General features: G+C 38.4%; 1 protein-coding gene across 1 annotated transcript in view; it reads right to left on the reverse strand.

Moving 5' to 3' along the window:
• LOC137500462 (uncharacterized) overlaps positions 1 to 21,906 on the reverse strand; it is a 56,777-nt gene that overhangs the window by 5,965 nt on the left and 28,906 nt on the right. Inside the window, exon 4 of the mRNA XM_068227359.1 lies at positions 7,164 to 7,277. Coding sequence (XP_068083460.1) covers positions 7,164 to 7,277 — 114 coding nt within the window. The remainder of the gene's footprint in view (positions 1 to 7,163; positions 7,278 to 21,906) is intronic.

Genomic DNA, 21,906 nt, shown 5'->3' on the forward strand with positions numbered 1-21,906 from the left:
AGTAACTGTAAATAATTTGTAAGAACCCAGTGTTCCAAATGTAAAGTAGGACTGTGTATCAATTGTTTCATTCTGTTCCATACTCACTAGTGTTCTTAACCTGTTGATGACTGTAGCTAAGGACAGTCAATAGAGTGCGCACGGCATTTGCTGTTTGGTCCCACATGAGGGAGTACGGCATTTGTCGTTTTAGGCTTGTACTAAGAACTTAATTGCTTACTGAAATGTGAAATGTCGTATGGCTTTTAGTACCGGGATATCCCAGGATGGGTTCGGCTCGCCAGGTGCAGGTCTTTCTATTTGACGCCTGTAGGCGACCTGCGCATTGTGATGAGGATGAAATGATGATGAAGACAACACATACACCCAGCCCCCGAGCCATTGGAATCAACCAATTAAGGTTAAAATCCCCGACCCGGCCGGGAATCGAACCCGGGACCCTCTGAACCAAAGGCCAGTACGCTGACCGCTTACTGACGTGATATGACATCTGGCACATTTTTTGGAACTTTTTTCAGTTATTCAAATAGTGTCGCTGTACATATCCTAGTTATGTATACTGGTGGTCTCTGACGGAAATGAGTATACTCCCTACAGTGTAAGAGTTTGGCGCGCAGTTATCCTACAGGTTACAGCAGTGTTACAATTGCTGCCAATGTGGATAGTTGTTTGTGCTCTTCATAGCTATAAATATTTTTGGTTTTCATAAATATAACTATGAATGTTTCTTCTTTTGTATATTACAAGTGATGCTGTGGAGTTTCTGGACACAAGTGATGATATTATGATGAACTAAATAGAGATATTATTGAAGGTGAAATATTAAAACAGTTTTGAGGTAACAGTGTTTTCTCGATCCAAAATGTCTTTTCATGTATCTCGAAGTCTCTCAAAGTTGTAATACATAAATTTATTGTAATTTTCAAGAAAAAAATTTCTTACTCCCCAGAGGTCGTTTACCAGTCAAATACGTACTCAGATGCGGCCAGCATTATTGCACGGCCATTGCCTGCCATTAAATCTCTCTCTCTCTTTAGCTTGATAGCAGCTTCAGTGTTCTGACAACATAAAATTCCTCAATGTTGTTCCCTACTTCTTCTAGGCTTTCTTAATGTGACTTCTGTCTCAACATTGTTCACTCTTTTACTGCACCTCTTCATGTGACTTAAGCCCCAACGTTTACGGCTCTACTTTATTAAATCCTTTAGTTGTTGATTGTCTGTAATTTACCTCGGCTACTTCAGCGGCATGTATTTTGTAGATTCTTGTACTCTCGGGGGATTTACGGGAAGGACTCTTGTGTCATTTGTTGACTTGATCGACAGGGTACAAAAGGAGATATCTACTTCTTGAAATAAAATCCAAGAACATACTGACTCAAATGTACTAAATCAAAAGAAAATCATCAAAAAACTTTAATTATGTGAAGCATCTATAAACAAAGGAAGTCCTAGATATACTTATTTATGAATTAATTTATAATTATCATCTGTGTTGTTTAATTTCCTTTGTTTCATTTACTTCTTTGGTTGTACAAAATATAAAATGTCATTGTTAAAAAGAAAGACCTGAATTTTATTACTTTGGATTCTAAGTAATACCATCAGTTAATTAATTTGATCCATGAAAATTCTGAATTTCTCCTTAATTAAGGTTATGCACTGATTAAATACCATGTAGGATCACAGAATAGATGCTTAATCGAATCAAAACAATCTTCAGTTATACTTCAATTGGTTATGAAATTGAAGATATTAAATAAACTAATTTCTTAGAAGTGAAGCTTCCACGGTGTGAAGAATTATTTAATTTAATTTCCGGGTTGAACCGTCTGAAATACCCCTACTCGATCCGAGGTATTTCAGTCGCCTTGACAAAGAATACTGCAATGTATTCGAAACGTCGGCAAAACTGTACGTGATATGCGTACAAGTACAACACGGTTCAACCCGGAAATTAAATTAAATAATAAACTAATTTGTTCATCTCTAAGACATAATGCTCCAAAGTCTAACAGCAAATGATTACAAAATAAAAGTTATTGCACCATGTTTTGACATAACCCGACATCATGAAAATATTTTACATAAAGAATGCTTAAATAGGCATGTAAACTGAAATTATTCAACTGAACCAAAATTATTTTAATAAGATGCTTGAACTGATACTTAAAAGTCAATGAAATGACTAACTTTCATGTTATACTCGAAATAATTTTACAATGGAATACTCCAATAAGCACAGGATTTAATTTTATTACAACCATGTCTATCAATGGCAAGTAAACTAATTAACACAACCATGTAAGAATGATGGAAATAAAATAAAACAAAACTAATGATCTCTTACTTTGACAAAAATTCAATTTATCAGCTGCAAGGTCTGAAAACATATAACACATAAAATTATCTTTGTCATGTTAACTGATCATAAAATAATACAACTCAAAATAAGTTATCATGTGTGGTCTTCTAATATAGTAATTATCACCATTGTGGAAGAGTCTACCCCGCACTCTAATGACGCGATAAATAACACAACTATAATTCGTCATGTTTCAAACACATAATCCTAAACACTAAACACTGAAAACATAAATGACCCATTACATGTACTATAACAGAAAAAGAAATCTCAATTAATCCAAAGTTTACAGACTAGTGGTTGAAGCTATACACCATCAGCTGGACTTTCGTGAGTTGCAACAATTACTTCTAGCTAAATAACACAATACTAATCCAGAAAGCATAGCCCAGACAAATTGATACGTTGTACCCTCCATAACCTACGGTGGACACCATTGACAGTTACACTGTCATAACTACTCATGCACGACCCAGTAAAATTCACATTGCCTTCCATCTTGGGTACCAACTAATAATTATTTACAACACAAAGGTACTGGCAGCATTTCTGTCAAAAACCACTGTTGTGGAATGGTGCACAAAGTTCAACGTGGGTCACATTTTGACAAAAGACGCCGGTCGATCTGGGAGGCCAGCCTCATCCATTATGGACAACAATAAGCGGATGGAATCTGAGGTGATTAGTACGGACCAGCGCATAACCATTTGTGCGATTATTACGCCTTCAGTCCTCTCGTAAAGGCCTTGAAGTGTCGACACTTCTTGTCAGACGAGAATGTGCAGCGGACTTCTTTATGAAGCAGGACATGATGTTTTACCACAAGGGCATCTTCAATTTGATGCTTTGGTGGGAATCGTGCTTCAATGCTCACGGTGATTTTACCTGACTGGCATCCCGATTCAGAACTGTACGGCCATTGAACAGAAACTTTTTGATTGCCCCTTAGACTATGAAAATCCAAACTGTGAAATGGCAACGCTTAATACAATATCAAAAGTATTTCCCCCTCCCATAATATTCCTCTAGCCTTTACTGAGCCCCTACAGGCATTTAAGCTGACACACAAAGTTCCCAAGTAAAGCAGTAACTTATTTGTGAAAATATTAAAAAGACATAAATTATACATTAATAATCACAATAAATTATTCTTTCTATACTTCATAATATCCAACTCTTTCAGATCCAATGATGATATATACTTTGATAGCTTTACTTGAAGTAAGATGTTGAAACTAACCCAAACATGCAATCTCACATAAAATTGGAACCACATATCAAATCTCTCATTTCCCAAATAGCATTTCAGGCATTTCAATAAATCCACAGGGCATTTCAACTCTTCCTGGATGCAATTCCAACATTTGTACAGCATTCACAACCTCATACCTAATGCAAATGCATCACGGGGGCCTTACTATTGCATTTCGTGGATAATTAATTCACTCGTTGGAACATAACAATTCTGCCTGACTTTCTTCTTTCATAGTTCAACAATTCATTATAAATCACTTCTGATAACTATGAATATTCACCATTTGACCTCAAATTATTATCCTAAAATGTGTCACAATGACATTTATTACTTGAAAATATTCAAATCTAAAACTACACAATATATTATTAGTGGAATTATTATTATTATTTCAACCGAAGCATAATTTTAAACACGAACCTAATAAGTTCAGACCTGACTAATTTTCATCCAATACCCGCGTTAAATTTCACTAAATTCCTGTTATATCCCCATGCAGAATCTTGACTTACAAAAGAAAACATTTTAAAAAATCTACATTACATAACTTATGGAAAATTTTTTACCCTCACGCACACGTAAATACAACAAGATAATGCATATTTAATCAAATACTAATAAAAATATAATTTACAGACCTTGTATCAGCTGGTGGTAGACATGTTCAACCTGGCATCGCAGTCTCAGTCTGCTGACTTCCCTTGGGATATTAGCCAGACATTATGTAAAACATTTTACCAGTGTGATATTTCTTCTCTACTCATTCCACATTAACACTTCGTGGTTTACACAACTTACATACCATACAGCAAACAAATATATTTTCAACACTTCACTGAATAATTCCAACTCTTGTAAACACAATTCTCCCTTAATCCTCACGTTATCAATTACATCCGTTATTTCCTGTTCTCAAGCGATAAGCATGCTCAAAGCTTTTAGTACAGTACTGCTGACACCTGGTCTTAGTAAAACAGAAGTCACACATAATTTTTTTTTTAAATGTTCTGCTTGTTGATGGAGATACAATTCACAGGGAATTTCATTTTATCTGGACAGCAGTTAAAATTCACTGTGACACACAAAAATATAACGATAGAATTAATTCAAGCAGGTTCCTGACACTTTACCGGGATATTTTATAAGTATAAACTTCCAGGTTTTTTAATTTCGTGTGGCTATTTCTAGCCGAGTGCAGCCCTTGTAAGGCAGACCCTCCGATGAGGGTGTTCGGCATCTGCCATGTGTACATAACTGCGTGTTATTGTGGTGGAGGATAGTGTTATGTGTGGTGTGTGAGTTGCAGGGATGTTGGGGACAGCACAAACACCCAGCCCCCAGGCCATTGGAATTAACCAATTAAGGTTAAAATCCTCGACCCGGCTGGGAATCAAACCCGGGACCCTCTGAACCGAAGACCAGTATGCTGACCATTCAGCCAACGAGTCAGACAACTTCCAGGTGAATGATGAATTATTATACATTGGAAATTTTGACATGCAATTTCAACTAAGATTTTTGAAGTCTCCTGTTAAAATATTTAGAGTTAATCATCCCTTGATGAAACTTTTACACGTATTGGGATCTTAACCCAAAATTTAGGTTAAGTTCCTAGTCTTCCTACAGAAATATCTTAGAGCTCCCTCTTCGGATCAATGGTAGAGTGTCGGCCTCTGGATACCAAAATAGTGCGTTCAAACCCAGCAGAGGTAGTCGGATTTTTGAAGGCTGGAAAAAAGTCCATTTGACACTCCATGCTGTATGATGTCAGCACGTAAAAGATCTCTCGTGACACATTTGTGTTTACCCGAAAAAATTAATTAAAATCTCAGCCATAGACGCCCAAGAGAGATTCAGTTTACTCTGCCATCTAGTAGGCCTAGAGAGAAATGGAACATTGTAATTGATGAACAGGCACCAAATGGCATCAAATTAAAATGCTTACACATAGTAGCTGAGGTCATATGATGACAATGAATTTTCCACAAGCCAGGTTAGTAAAATCAAATAAGTGTTTCAAACACACTCTGAACCAGAGTAACACAGTTTGTGGCTTGCTACTGCAAAAGAATGAGTATCCTTTTATAGTAATCCTGGTTGGTGCAAAATCTGATGCAATTGTTTCACAACTATTCTAAATCTATTCTATTCTATTCTAAAAGGTCCTAACTGCCAAAGCGTCATGTGGATTGTTCCCCCCCCCACTTTGACTGACGTAATAAAGGTCAGTCATCTTGGACAATTATATGTTTAAAATAAAACTTCCATCAAACTTGCAATTTAAAAGAACTTTCACACTGAAAATTTATTACTTTTGGCCTCACAATATGCTAATTAGTCCTCTTACAAATGTTCAGTTATCCTTGTTCTTTATAGAAAAATTCCCAAATAAAATTGACGTATGACAAAACATGTTGGCCGACTCTCACCTCAGAAACAGATGAACCGGAACAACTTCTCTGTCCAAAGAGATTGTAGAATCACAGTTCTCTCACGTCCCAGACAGAAAACGAAAGTGGCCAAGTAGATTATTGATCACTTGCCTGCTATGATAAAACACGGCATTCAACAAGTTGTACCATCAATGGATATGCTATTTCCATGATGTCTAATCTTCAGGGGTTAGGAGACGGTGAGACATGTAAAACTAATTGAAAACTACCAATATTTGTGTTGAATTCATAGTTTTTGGTGTTACTGAGATGGGTTGTGATACTCTGAATGCTGTTTTATTCCAAGTTCAGTCCCATTTGGAATTGGAGTTGAGAAGGGGTGAAAGAAGAATGTTCAAAATGATTGTTATTTAAAGATAATCAAAAGCATCCAATATTAGTGTTGAATCATTGTTTTCAGAGTCACTAAGATGAACTGTGATTCTGAATACCATTTAAATCAAAATTGAGCCTCTATTGATATTGGGGGCGGAGGGGGGGGGGGGGTGAGAAGGGGTAAAAAAAATGTCCAAAAAGACCAAGACTAATATTGAATTCACAGTTACCGGGTGAGTTGGCCGTGCGGTTAGGAGCGCGCAGCTGTGAGCTCATATCTGGGAGATAGTGGGTTCGAACCCCACTGTTGGCAGCTCTGAAGATGGTTTTCCGTGGTTTCTCATTTTCACACCAGGCAAATGCTGGGGCTGTACCTTAATTAAGACCACGGCCACTTCCTTCCCATTCCTAGGCCTTTCCTGTCCCATTGTCGCCATGAGACCTATCTGTGTCAGTGCGACGTAAAGCAAATAGAAAAAAAAAAAGAATCCTCAGTATTCAGGGTAGCTAGGCTGATTGGTGGCAGTCTCAGTGACAGATGGGATTGGGTACAGGATATCTATAGCACAGCACATAAATGCATACATTTATCACTTACTAAGGATCATTTGCTTTCCAGATAATCTGGGCTGTCACAAGGAAAAAGTTTAATACAAAACCAAATAATTTCAAATTAAAAGTTAAAATGAAACGCATAATAACAACTCTAAAATCACAAAAGAATTTGTAAAATATTAATCAACACTATGTTATAAGTCATTATATTTACTTCTTACCAGTATATCAACTTTAAGTGAAGATCCTTTATCTCCCCAGCTCTGAGGATAAAGCCGAAGTCCTGATGTGACGAGCAATGGACGTATCTTGTAAACATGTTCAATAAGTTGGCACTAATCAATGAAAATCAAAATATATAATTAAGGCTGTTACAGTTCTAAACATGCTACATGATAATCTTTGAAATTTTACTGTTCAAATGATTTAAACCTTTGTAGTTTTACCATATTCTGAACATACTGTAAATAGGTATAATTGCCTTCAGCCATATACTAGAATGTTAATGATTGCTGTATCATTATTATAAAATGTTATGGTGCCTCTGTTCCTCAACAAATGACTCTCTTGGAGAAACTATTTATGTAGAAGGGACAACATGGCAGAAACTACAGAGCAGCATGTAAATAGCGCTCTCAACGCTTAAAACCAGTATAGCAGAAGAAGACGGATACCTGAAATAAGACATCAGAGCATTCAGCTAGAGAGTGGTGAGTGAGATCAAAAACTGTTTTCTAGAAATGAAATACGCACTAAACAGAAGGGAGAGAGCTCTCTCTCAAAACACAAGGGAAGTGAAGTTAGCAAAACAAAAGCCCTATACAAGGGGAAAGATGGCAGCTCAGCAAGACAAGTGGCATGATCTATAAAGCCAGCAAACAAAACATAAGCTCTATACAAGGGAGAAGACAGCTGCCCGGAGGGACAAGTGGTGCAATCTACAGAGTCAGCAAACAAAACAGATGTCTACACAAGGGAGAAGACTGCAACTCCGAGGGACAAGTGGCGCCATATACTGGGTCACAGTATGAAACACTACATGAGGGTGAGGACAGTATCAGCCCAGAGAGACATGAAACGGTGTCTACCATGCAGACGCACAGTGCAACAAACTGCACCCAGCACCCACTGCCACCAAGCGAAGCCGAGTGGAATACTTGTAACAAAGAAGGCGACCGAGAGACAAACAGAACCCAGTACCTACCGCTGCCAAGCGGAGAAGAGTGGAGCAAGGAAGGCGACCAAGAGAAATTAAGTAACAAAGCAGCATGAAACCGCCCATCGCACACAACTGTTGTCATAGAAGATAGCATTATAGGAAATGTAAATGAACAGATACAACATTTTCTTGAAGACATAAGATGGATGATGAAAAAGGAGCTAAAAATAAAGGGGCAAACCTCACTAGAGCGACCGGAATACACAACAGATAAGATAAGCAATACATCAGACCGGGCACATGAAGGAGAGGAGCGAAAAGAAACATTCACACAAGTGGTAACAAGAGGATACCCAAGAAAAACAACACTCGGGACAAAACAAACGACTGGAGGAAAAAATAAATACAGGTGACCGAGAAAAGAACATGGCACTATATAGGAAAGCTACACAAATCCACCACACCAGAGATGGTAAAAGAACACCTACTGGAAAACGATATCGACGGTGATATAGAAGTGGCAGAGTTAACCGTCATGGGAAGAAACAAGGCATACAAAATCGGAATAGAGTTTAAACACTACAAGATCACTGAGAACCCAACCTTCTGGCCCAAAGGAGTGATCGTACAGCCATTTCATTTCTCAATGCAAAGCTCAAATGCTGCACTATAAGAATCAGGAAAAACAAATGGAAACAAAGACAATACAATGGAATATAGAAGGCCTAAGAAATGCAATCAACATGATACCAGAAGACATCTTTGACGAATACGACACAGAAACTTTCCTAACAACCCAATGGAGCACAGATAACTTCTATACAGCGCACTCATATGCAAGCCAGGGGGACAGAGGCAGACCAAACGGACGAATAACAATGCTAATAAGACCAAGGTTAGCACCGTTCAAGACATTGCAAAACATAAAAAACATACCACTAGTAAAGACCAATGAATGCACAATGCCTACTTCCAGCCAGAATATAAGGGAGAAGAAATCCAAGATGAGATCAACCAGGCCTTAAGCAAGATGAACAAGATGGACAATGTGATAATAATGGGAGATCCGAACTGCAGAATAGACACTCCCACACAGAAAGCAAAAACTGTAATCAGTTACATAGAAAAAGAAGGACTAATTCTGGTAAACAAAGGGGAAGAACACACATACTTCGGACCAAACGGAGCTAGTACAATTGACCTCTTGTTCACAAACAGCAATAAGATCTACAATGAGAGAAGAAGAGACATCCCAGTGAGGAAACATATACTGATATGCACTGTCATATTTGTAAAAGACTCACAACAAAGAAACACCTCTAAAAAACAAACAAACAAACCGGCAAGGGAAATTGACAAGGACAAACTAAACACAGAAGCGGCAAGAAAAGCATCAAAGGAAATAAAAGAAGGGAAAATAAACAAAGCACTTGACATGATTTAAGGATGTATAAAACAGGCAATAATCAAGAAAGAATGGAAACAGAAAAAGAAAAAAAAGCCATGGTTCAAACAGGAGTGCTACACAGCAAGGAGAATCATGATTGCAACTCTTCACAAGTTTAGGCAAACAAAAACGCACAAAGACCTAAGGGAGTACAACAATGCCAGGAGAGCCTACAAACAACTGCAGGAAAAACACAAAGAGAGATACACAGCGGAAGAGGAAAAAAAGAAACTTGTTGAACAAGCAGAGGAGAAATGGTACAAAGTGGCCTCACCAAAGCAGCCCTATTTCCCAAGGGACCTCCCAATTAACACGTGGGAAGAACATTTTAAAGAAGTTCTCCAGGCCAAAGAAACACGCCCATCAATTCCAGGTGGGGAGGAAGAAGTAGAGGAATCCCGTCCTTTCTCTGGAGAAGAAGTCCGGAGACAAATCACAAACTCAAAGAACAACAAGCCTACGGCCCAGAAGGTATTGTTTTCAAGCACCTAAAGGAAGCACGCATGCTCTCGCAGACACCTGTATGGAGCTCTTCAATGAATGCCTGAGGCAAGGCAACATTTCAAACAAATGGAGAGTAGCAACACTTAAGTTGCTCTATAAGGGCTAAGGAGATACAAGGGACCCGAACTCCTACAGGGGTTAGCCCTGGAGTGCAAATACTGACAAGCAAACTTACCGATAGATTAAGACTGATGACAGAACACACACTAAGGGAACAACAGTTCAGCTTCATAAAAGGAAAATCGACGAGTCAGGCAGTGAAATGCATACAAGATGACATTGAAACAGCTCTGGAACATCCAAGAGGAAAACTGCATGCCATCTTCATAGATTACACTAAGGCATTTGACCTTCTAAATAGACCACTGATAATAAGAAGAATAGAAGAAATCACAGGAAGAAATCAATAAACCAGACTCATACAAAGCATCCTATCCAAAAACCAAAGAGACAGAGTTTCAAGAACAGCGATGATAGAGCAAACGAATGGTGTCCCTTCAGGTGACCCTTTGAGCCTCCTGCACTTCATAATAGCCACTGCAGCAGTACCAAAAGAAATTAAAACAGAAAATGTCAAAATATACACCTTTGCAGACAACATAGTAATCATATTCCAAGAACTTCAAAATCCCCAAGAAGCCTTCAACAAACTCGTAGCATGGGCCAAAAAAAAAAAAAAAAAAAAAAACAAAGACTTGAATCTAAATGAAAAGAAAACAGAGAAAATGATATTTGGAAGGGGCAGACGACTGGCAGCGAATGACTACATCCTGTAGAAAGGAAATCCACTGCAAAATGTATCAAACTTCGAATATATGGCAATCACGCTGCAAAGCTGAGAGAACACATACGACCTACACATCAGAGAACGCGCCTCAACAGCAGCAAATAGTATAAAGAATCTGAGAAAACTATCTTTGGAAACGATGATGACCACATTCCACCTGAAGATCGCACCAATTATGACCTACAGATTAGAGGTGATATGGAAGAACCGAAGCCTACAAAGATCTACTTAGAGAACTCAACAAGAAGAAACAAGAGATATGGCCGGAGTTCTTCGCCACGGATGCGATGATCTACAGGGACTGGACTGAAGCCAGATACAACCTACGATACATCATGACAAGAGTAGTGGTCCGTGGGTTTCACCACCAAATATGCACGACTGAGAAATACCATAACCCAGAAGTCAAGTGCAAGTGAAAGCTATGTGGGTCAAATTGCGACCAATACCATGTAATGTGGTGCAAAAACAGAGGAACCTCAGTGGTGCAAAAACAGAGGAACCTCACTAACAGACTTCTGTAAGACAAATATAAAAAATATGCAATTTACTCGATATTACCTCTTGTAACATGATCTTACATCTATATGGCCATTGGCTGCAATAAAATCTATTATTATTATAAAACACTAACATATATGTTTCACAAAACTCAAAGCTCTTAAACCAGAGAGAATTAAAAAGTGTGGTTTGTACCAAAATCTTCCAAATTGTCTCATTAGTACACGAAAAGTTTTGCATTTCTTAAAAAGTCAACAGAAATATATTTATTTTATGTAATTCATTTAATTACAAAGCCACACCAAGATTTGGATTGACCTTGATGGACAGATTGTTGTTAGGCGACAGCGACTTACTCTATATCATTATAGTCCGGTAATAAATGCTGCATATAGGAGGATGGGAACACACCACCATGTTTTATGAAGTATCTTTCTTCCTAGGAGGTTCACATAACTAGATAATTTAGCAAAACTAGCAATCCAACATGCCATGTTCTAGCTGTACTTTTATGTGACTAGGCAACTCATTGCCGAGGAATCTGTTTATTTTCGCACCAGATGGATAAAACAAAGAATGCCATGTATTCACTTGCGTTGCACTGAACATCATGCAAATAAATCGCCATTTATGTAAGCATATAGAAATAGTTTGATCAAATTAATAGATATAGGAATCTAAAAATTAGAACATATTTACAGTAATTATTTCTTTGTTTTGTAAATGAAATTACAAGTAAATGTAATAACTAATAAGAAAAATATAAATAACAAAACAACCAAAAATAATGAAGAAAAATGTTTAAAAAATTGCATAAAGTAGAATTAATTAAAAAACACCTTTTATTTATTGAAGCGTAGCAGTGCACGCCGAGTATCAACTAGTATAAGGAAATTTTCAGGCAGCTACTTTACCTCAAATGTGTCTTTCTTTCTTTATTCATGTCAGAAGTATCAACTTTACGTACAGATATTTAACAAAAACCAACAAGATATCTACATTCCTACTATAACCTCAAATATGTAATTTATATAAGTAGCCTAGCTAAAACATGGCTATCTCAGGTTCTTTTCACAGAATGAGTCATATATGGGTTTTCCTAGCATTTTTCAGGAAAATCATGATTTTAAGGTCAATGAATTACAAAAAACGGTCTGAAATATGTAAAAATTGTTTTGAAATATGTACACACAATTATAAGAAAGGCCAATTCCATGATTGCTTTGTGACAAACATGGCCAGCTTCAGGCCTGCAAATAAGAGAGTAGGATTCAGTCATGCGATTAATGAACAGCTGATTTTACTCTGTTAATGGACCAGTTCCAGTTGGTTTCAGGGATGACATAGAACAGCTTAAATGGTACAGAAAAATGGTGTGTGTTGAAAATCAGGAAAAAAAAATATGTTTTGAACATGTTTTTTTACCATTTTATACCTTTAGGTTTCAAATACAAAATTGTTTTCAATTTTTATGTTTATACGTTAAGTTTTTAATTAAATAATGAAAGACACTACCACTCTCCAATAACCTTCATGTTATCTTTCTCAAAGAAATTACCATAAATCTCCATGTGAAGAGTTTCGGCAAAGTTAGAGAATTTTTACAAAAATTATCAACTCCACAACTTGGTTACAAAATTGCCCAACTTCATCTTTTCTTTTGCAGTAACTAGGAATCCTTTTTAGGAAACGTTAAGCTTGAATCAATTATTAAATCTGTTTGTGAATATATACTAAAAATATCACATTCTTAATTCTTAATACATAAATAACTAAGCATAGTGGCCGCGCATATTAACGCACTACGACTATGGAGCCAAGTAGGCTACTGATTCCCTGTTTTACACAATAATTATTTGCAGGTAGATGAGAAAACTGGGTGGATCAGGATTGTGAAGGGTAAGTTGTATTTAATGAAGTTAACATAAGAGTTATGTGGGGTTTGAAATGATACCAAGAAAATATTTACGGAAGTGTCACACTGCAGGTAGTACCTGTGCCAGCGAACAACTGCTTACAGATAAATAAGTAGCTTGTAGCAGAGTGATAACAAAGTGCTTATCAGTGTGCTTGGTGCAAGGTGTCAGGGGAAAGAACCAGAAGGGGGAAGGGATCAGTGTGATTCATAGCTAGTAAGAAGGTTTTATAGGTTTAGTTGGCACCTGAACATGACTGATACTTTTTTTTAGGAAGATCTCAGGTGTGGAATGAGGGTGAGAGAAAGTTGAATATCTATTTTTAAAATTAATGTAATTGATTTTATGGAGACTAGAATGATGTGTGTTTTGAAGTATTCTGTCTTTACTCTTTGACTCCACTTAATCCAACATCAACTCCCAGCTTATAAGCACACACTGGCCAGCTCTCTACATTGGCTTAACTATTAACACTCTAGACAAACAAATATGTGTGGCCACCACAGTACTTGCAAAAGCCAAAACATATATCTTCCTTCCCCATTCACAGCAAACTCTGTCAAACCACATTTGATAATTGGTTCATAATTGCTTAAACATTTAGCTCCAACTTCCCTTCCTCTTATCTGAGTCCAGAAAAGCGCCTGACCTTGCCATTAGATAATACCACCTTTCTTCCCATTCTCTTGCCCAACTAATGTGCACATGGTTATAGGGGTGCTATTGCCCTGCAGGCGTACTGTATAGTACTAATGTTTAGTGAGCACATTTTGCAAACAATTCTGAAAGCTAGTGAAATTTTATATCATCTGTTCTCAAAACATGACGCCTTGAAATCATGTAGCAACGTCCTTTTACCATGTAACTATGTTAATGTGTCGTGCCTCATGACCGGGTGTAAAGAAGAGGCGAATCAATGCATAAAACTAGGTAACAGTGCAGTAATTAATGTCTTAAACACTGAACCGCGTGGCGTATGTACTCTGATTTTGTCGTACTACCAGCATGTTTCCAGCAGTGTACAGTTAAATTAATAATATATTTTGGTTCTACCTATTCAATACAAGAAAACTTATTAATGCAAGGTTACATTATAAGTCAATCACAATTGGGACCCGGTTTTGACCTTAAGTCAGGGTCATTTTCAGCCTTTTCTTCAAAAGGTGCAAGGTAAAAATTCACTGGCAAATGACAAGAGAATGTAGAAAACATAAACTTTTTTCACACGACGAAACTTCAATATCATATCAGAGAGATGCACTGGGTATTCAAAGGTCTTTTAAATTTTTCAAAAGGTGCACGGTAAAAATTCACTAGCAAATAAAAGACATAGAAAACACAAACTTTTTCACATGATGAAAATTCAATATCACATAAGAAAGATGCACTGGGTATTCAAAGGTCTTTTAAATCTTGATGTGGAGATAATATAATTATCTCGATGTTGGATCTTGTACTCATATGTTTTATAGATTAAGAAGCAAATAGCTGGTTGTTATTGTTTTTATGCAGAAAAGTTGAAGTTAAGCACCAATGTGAAGAGAAATAAGTGCAGTATTGGAACAGTTGAGTATCACAGACGACAAACAAAGGTATCATTAAGATGAATGCTCAAAGAGTTCTTAAGGCGGCGAAGTGGTCAATAATGCGGAGATACAGACACTTATAGAAAGTAAAAATTAATTTATGAGGTGGATAGGAGTAAAAAGGCATGAGAAAATATAATATAAATTTTCACTTTGTTAAGATTTTATGATATGTAGTGAGGGGTAAGATTTGGAAATGAGTAAGAAAGAGAAGGGGGAAAAAGGATGATAGTAGATGTGAGAGATGAAAGAAAGGAGGAAAGGGGAGTGGATCTAAGTTGGGTCAGGTGGTTGAGGTAATTGGGGCAAAAGACATGGATAGGAACTATGTAAAGCGTGGAAAATTGTATTTGGGTTTAAAGAAGAAACTTTTTAAAAATGAAAATGAGTAAATCAAAAAGAAAATTTTGTTTTCTGAAATGTTGTGTAAATTGAAATTGGGACTGAAGTATTGGTCAAGATAGATGAAACAATTTTCAGTTGTGGAAAGAAGAGGGTCTTTATTTATTATTTAAATTATTTGTATGTCTTGTTTTATGTTAGAGAAAGTGTGTTTAGAATCATGTATATGCTGTCCTACAGCAGAGAACCTATTATATTTTAAAGCCTTAACATGTTCTAAATATCGAATATTAAAGTTACGTCCAGTTTGGCCTATATACGAGGAATTGCAGTTATTGCATTTAAATCTATAAAATCTAAAAACACTAGATTTGTTGACCGAGCTAGAGTTATGTAAGGGGTCAATATTCCTGTTGTTGGTTTTGAAAGATATTTTAACATTATGTTTTTTGAAGATGTTATTTGTTATTTATCGTATGGCAAGTATACAAAAGAAAAGAAAATTTACAATATATACGTAGGTGGATCAAAAGGTTAGTTGCACTAACACGCTGCAGCAGTGTGCTGTGTGTTGCAAATGTGGGCACAGCAGAGAACGGGACAGACACTGCCCACACATCTGTTAGGCAGGTCACTCTGGTGTCTCATCTAGTATTGTGTGAATAGCAGCCAAATGCAATGGCGCGTCAACTGGACGTTCACTCCAAATATGAGGTGCATGTGACAGTCCGATTCCTATGGGCCAAAAGGAAGAATTGCATGGACATTCATCATGAAATTAGTGCTGTATATGGGGAGCAGACCATTTCCCAGCAAGGTATCATAAAGTGGCGTCAGCAATTCGAAGCCGGACGCACGGATATCACAGACAACCATCGCGAAGGCAGGCCCGCAATGTCCAGGACCCGTGCAAAGGTCAACAGTGTGAATGCGATCATTAGACAGAACCAGCGCATTAAACTGAGAGAAATCGCGATGCAGCTGAACATGTTGTATGGCAGTATGTTCGCATTTTTTAAGGGGACCCTGGATATCGTAAGCTGTGTCAAAGATGGGTCCCACGTCTTCTCACTGATGAGCACAAGGGACAACGTTTCCAATCCTCCCTGGAATTTTTGCAACGCTATGCCGCAGACGGCAACGGGTTTCTGTGGCGAATCGTCACGGGCAACGAAACATGGGTCCACCACTTCACCCCCGGAACGAAGAGAACATCAATGGAATGGGTGCACCCCTCATCACCACAACGAAAGAAGGCCAAGGTTCAACCTTCAGCCGGTAAGGTTATGGCGACTGTTCTTTGACATGGAAGGTTTGCTGGAATTCATGCCGAAAGGAACGACAATCATGGCAGCGTCGTATTGTCAAACGTGTCATCGGTTGCATAAAGTGATAAAAGAGAAGCGCCGGGGGAAATTGAGTGCCGGTATGATTTTGTTGTATGATAACGCAACACCTCACAAGGCCCGCCAAATGAGAGAACTGCTGCAGCGTTTCAAGTGGGAGGTCTGGCAACATCCACCCTAGAGTCCTGACCTAGCGCCATGTGACCTTCATCTGTTCGGTAAGCTCAAAACGGAGCTCGATGGTCGACGTTTCCAGACGGATGAGGAGGTGAAGGCCACTGTCTCCGAGTGGTGGCAGAATGCTGGAGAAAATTTCTACGCATCCGGCATCGACAAGTTGGTTGTGCGTTCGCAGAAATGTTTGGAGTCTCTTGGAAACTATGTGGAAAAGTGGCGTTACAGTGTATGTCATTATAGTCGTGTTGCTGTTGTATAGGTGGTGTAATAAATGGCCATAACTGGGAAGTGCAACTTATTTTTTGATCTGCCCTCGTACAAGGACAAGAATGTTGGTAGCATCCACATTTACAAATCAATGTCCAGTTGCTGTAGCAATTCTAAGAACGGGGGTGTAGCACTGATGACATCTTGGGCTGGTCTATCATATTTCTTCAGAGGGCACTCCTCAATAATGTGTTGCACTGACTGGAAAGGGGCTCCGCAGTCACAGGCAGGGGATTCTCTAAGTCCCCACTTATGTAGCATGGCATTACATCTAGCGTGACCTGTTCTTAAACGGTTGAGTTTAGACCATTGGTGTCTCTTCAGGTGAAATCCTGGGAGTCCAGTTGTGATGTCTTTGATGCCTTGGTGTTTTACACATGCAGAGCTCCAGCTTTGATGCCATTTTTCCTGGATATTGAAGCCAGTTATGTCATGCCAGTTTGTGTTCCTTGATTTAAGATGAGAAGGGGGTAGGTCAGTAAGGACCTCATGGCTTGGGAGATTCTGCAAATGATCAGGATGGTGTAACATTTTCCACTCACATATAGTTGCTTCCTGTCGGCTCAGTTCCGGAGGTGGTTACTGATAGTAAGAAGCCATGGGATTGGGGTGGAATTTAGTGTGCCTGTTATGGTTCTCATACATTCATTCAAATGGACATCAGTCTTCCTAGGATGAGTGTTACGTTGCCACACCGGGGCACAATATTCAGCCACTGGGTAAACCATGGCGAGGGCAGTAGTACATAGTGAGGATGCATCAGCTCCCCATGTCATACCAGCTAGTTTCTTCATTATCCAGTAATTGGGAGATAGTGGGTTCGAACCCCACTGTCGGCAGCCCTGAAGATGGTTTTCCGTGGTTTCCCATTTTCACACCAGGCAAATGCTGGGGCTGTACCTTAATTAAGGCCACTGCCGCTTCCTTCCAATTCTTAGGCCTTTCCTCTCTCATCGTCGCCATAAGACATATCTGTGTTGGTGCGATGTAAAGCAAATTGCAAAAAAAAAAAAAAATTTCTTCATGATGTTGCTTCTTGACTTAAGTTTCTGACTTTTATTTTCCAGGTATTTTTTGTATGTTAAAAAACGGTCTAAAGTGATGCCAAGGTACTTGAGGTGAAATTATGTTTAAATCTTTGTTGGCAGAACACAACGTTGAGCTTTTGGTGAGCTATTTGGTTACACAGATGGAATGAGCATACTTCTGTCTTAGCCAGATTAGGGCAAAGTCTCCACTTCGTATAGTATGCATTCAAGGTATCCAAGTCATTGGAGAGAATGCTTTCTCCCTCTTCTAATGTGACAGTTTAGACAGCGATGGCTAAGTTGTCAGGATGCCATTTTTCCTGGATATTGAAGCCAATTATTTCATGCCATATTGGGTTCCTTGATTTAAGACGAGAAGGGGTAGGTCACTAAGGACCTCATGGCTTGGGAGATTCTGTGGATGATCAGGATGGTGTAACTTTTTCCAATCGCATATATTTGCTTCCTGTCATCTCAGTTCCGGAGGTGGTATGTTACTGATAGTATGTAACCACAGGATTGGGGTGGATTTTAGTGTGCCTGTTATGGTTCTCATACATTCATTCAAATGGACGTCGATCTTCCTAGTATGAGCGCTATGTTGCCACACCGGGGCACAATATTCAGCCACTGGGTAAACCATGGTGAGGGCAGTAGTACGTAGTGAGGATGCATCAGCTCCCCATGTTATACCAGCTAGTTTCTTCATGATGTTGTTTCTTGACTGAAGTTTCTGACTTGTATTTTCCAGGTGTTTTTTTCATGTTAAAGATTGGTCTAAAGTGATGCCAAGGTACTTGGGGTTGAAATTATGTTTAACGCTTTCCACTTGAATTATTTGTAAGTCCTAATTTCTCCCAACTCGTATTTTATTTCTGTCAGCATTCTTCATATTTTAAAATCTGGTATTAAGTACTGGTTGTAACAATATATACAGGAATGAACTACAAAATAATGAATGTATGGTATGTACATGATACAAAATCACGTTTCTCACTTTCTTAACGGTATGTCTTGAGCGTGTGGAAGTGTTCAAAGCAAATGCTTGGATGGAGCCCTGCTTGCTTATCCAAGCAGTCTTCACTAAAATAATCCTGTATTTCTGCCTTACTGTTCATCCCCAGTTGATAATTACAGCAATAAATGCCTTCATGGATATATCACTTTCATGGCCAGATTAATTTTTTTTATCACTTTCATGGTCACTACCATCAAAATCAGCCAAAAGAGACTCAAGTATCTCTGCTTCGGTCAGTCTGTGCGCTGTCATGTTGCTTCATGCAATTCCATTGTCAAGGAATCGGAGCAATTTTGCCAAGCAAAAAGAAACTAAAACACACCTATTTGGTTTCTTTCGGATTCCGGAAGGGACCAGCACTTACGAAACGAAGTACAAAAGCCCTGGCATCCTAGGTAATCTAGCAATGAATGGCGAAACATTGTGTCGACTCAGGGTCGACACACGAGCTATAATGCTAAAAGACGGTTGTCAACCTCGGGTCGACACGAGCGGAAAGGATTAATTCTTTGTTGGCAGAACACAACGTTGAGCTTTTGGTGAGCTATTTGGTTACACAGATGGAATGAGCATACTTCTGTCTTAGCCAGATTAGGGTAAAGTCTCCACTTCGTATAGTATGCATTCAAGGTATCCAAGTCATTGGAGAGAATGCTTTCCCCCTCTTCTAATGTGACAGTTTGGACAGTGATGGCTAAGTCGTCAGCATAGCAGAATTTCTTGCTGATGGTGTCAGGCATGTCACTGGTGTACAAGTTGAAAAGTAGTGGGCCTAATACAGACCCTTGAGGTAGTCCATTTTTAATGTAAAAGACTTGCTTATCTTTTGCTCCATGGTGACCTTGAAGTACCGAATTGTCAGCATGTTCTTCAGAAGGGCTGTAAGTTTTTGGCAGCGTGTATGCATTTCAATTTTGAATAGTAGTCCATTCAACCGTAAAAACTTAACACGTCATCTTCAAACTTTATAAACATCTTTGTTAAAAATAAAGGTGGAAAATGTCGAGGTGTTATGTTTTTCGTTTGTTAAGGTGGTCTTGGGACGGTGTTTGAATTTATTAATTATTCGATCTATGAAGAAATTGTTATAGCCGTTAGATTTAGCAATAGCACGGATAGTATTCAATTCATATTTTAAATCATTCTTGTAAACTGGTATATTAAAGGCATAAAAAATTAAGCTATTGTAAGATGCACGTTTATGTGCTTGTGGGTGGGTAGAATCTTGTTGGGTAGTAGTTGCTGTTTGTGTGGGTTTTTAAAAATTTTGTAGGATAAAGAAGAAGGATGTCTGTTGATAGTTAATGCTAAAAAATGTATAGCTTTAGTTTCAGATTCGAGAGTAAATTTAACATGAGAATCAATGTTGTTAAGAAGTAGAAGTGTAGACGCTGTGGTGTTAATTTCTTAAAAAATGAATTGAATACTATCTGTGCAATGATGAACCAGTGTGTAACGTACCAGTAGTGTCAGAAAATAATTTGAACCAGAGGAATGGCATGCTAAAGAAGAAAGAGTGATCTAACTCCCCAGCTACTTCCCGCCAACATTCAGGCAGGCTGTTATACTCGGTACGCAGCAGTAATCCCATCTATCGGAGATGAGTGGCAACAGAAGGCACAAAGCACATCACAACAAACAATGGTTATTGCAATATTACTGTTGATCAGTTTTAAGAGCTTTCTACAGTATATTGTAGACCTTCACATTTAGTTTCTCCTAGCCCTTTCCTATCCCATCAAGAGCGTGAATAAAATTATTTATGGCCCTGGTTGTAGCGAGTTATTCCCCAACTTTACATACCGATTTTCAATCAATTCTCTTCAGCCATTTTCTTGTGATGCACGTACATACATACAGACAGACAGACATAATGGAAAATTAAAAAGTGCATTTCGTTGTTAGAGTGGACACGACCGATACAGAAATACAATTATTTTTAAATTCGGAGCAATGTACAGAGAAAACTCTTATTTTATTGGGTATAGACTAGCTATGTACCTGTGCTTCACTACGGGATTCTCAGAAAGACTGACTTTGTGATTTTCCTAAATGAAGTCAACATAGGTCATTACGAAAATGTCAGTAGGATGTAGCGATTAAAAGCAATGTTATTGTATAAAATACTTGATCAAATGAAAAACTGCACATTTTCTCACTTTTAACAAACAGTACTACGATGCCGATCTAACAGTCGAAAGTTCTAGAGCTGGAATGACCAGGCTGCAGACAGCAGTGAACAATCCTTTGCCATTATTCTATTAAATATGTACACTGCTCATTCCAATCAGTGCCTAGCTTGAATGTTATGATGAACCAGTGTGTTACAACCAGTAGTATCAGAAAATTTATGAGCCAGAGGAATGGCATGCTACTTCCCACCAATATTCAGGCAGACTGTTACACTCGGTACTACTGGGCGAATTAGCCATGTGAGCTTGCATCCGGGAGATAGTGGATTCGAACCCCACTGTCGGCAGCCCTGAATAGGGTATTCCGCAGTTTCCCATTTTCACACCAGGCAAATGCTGGGGCTGTACCTTAATTAAGGCTAAGGCCGCTTCCTTCGCACTCCTAGCCCTTTCCTATCCCATCGTCGCAATAAGACCTACCTGTTTCGGTGCGAAGTAAAGCAAATTTTTAAAAAATACTCGGCATCCAACAGTAATCCTATCTATCAGAGATGAGTGGCAACAGAAGACACAAAGCACATCACAACAAACAGTGGTCAATGTAATGTTATTGTTGATCAATTTTATGAGCTTTCTATATTGTAGCCCTTCACATTTAGTTTTCTTTCGACTCTGCGATATCAGGGCGTCTTATAAAATTATTTATAGCGTAGACTGTAGTTCTTTATTCTCCCACTTTACATACCGATTTTCA

This window comes from Anabrus simplex, chromosome 4 (assembly GCF_040414725.1).
Source record: "Anabrus simplex isolate iqAnaSimp1 chromosome 4, ASM4041472v1, whole genome shotgun sequence".
In the NCBI taxonomy this organism is placed as follows: domain Eukaryota; kingdom Metazoa; phylum Arthropoda; class Insecta; order Orthoptera; family Tettigoniidae; genus Anabrus; species Anabrus simplex.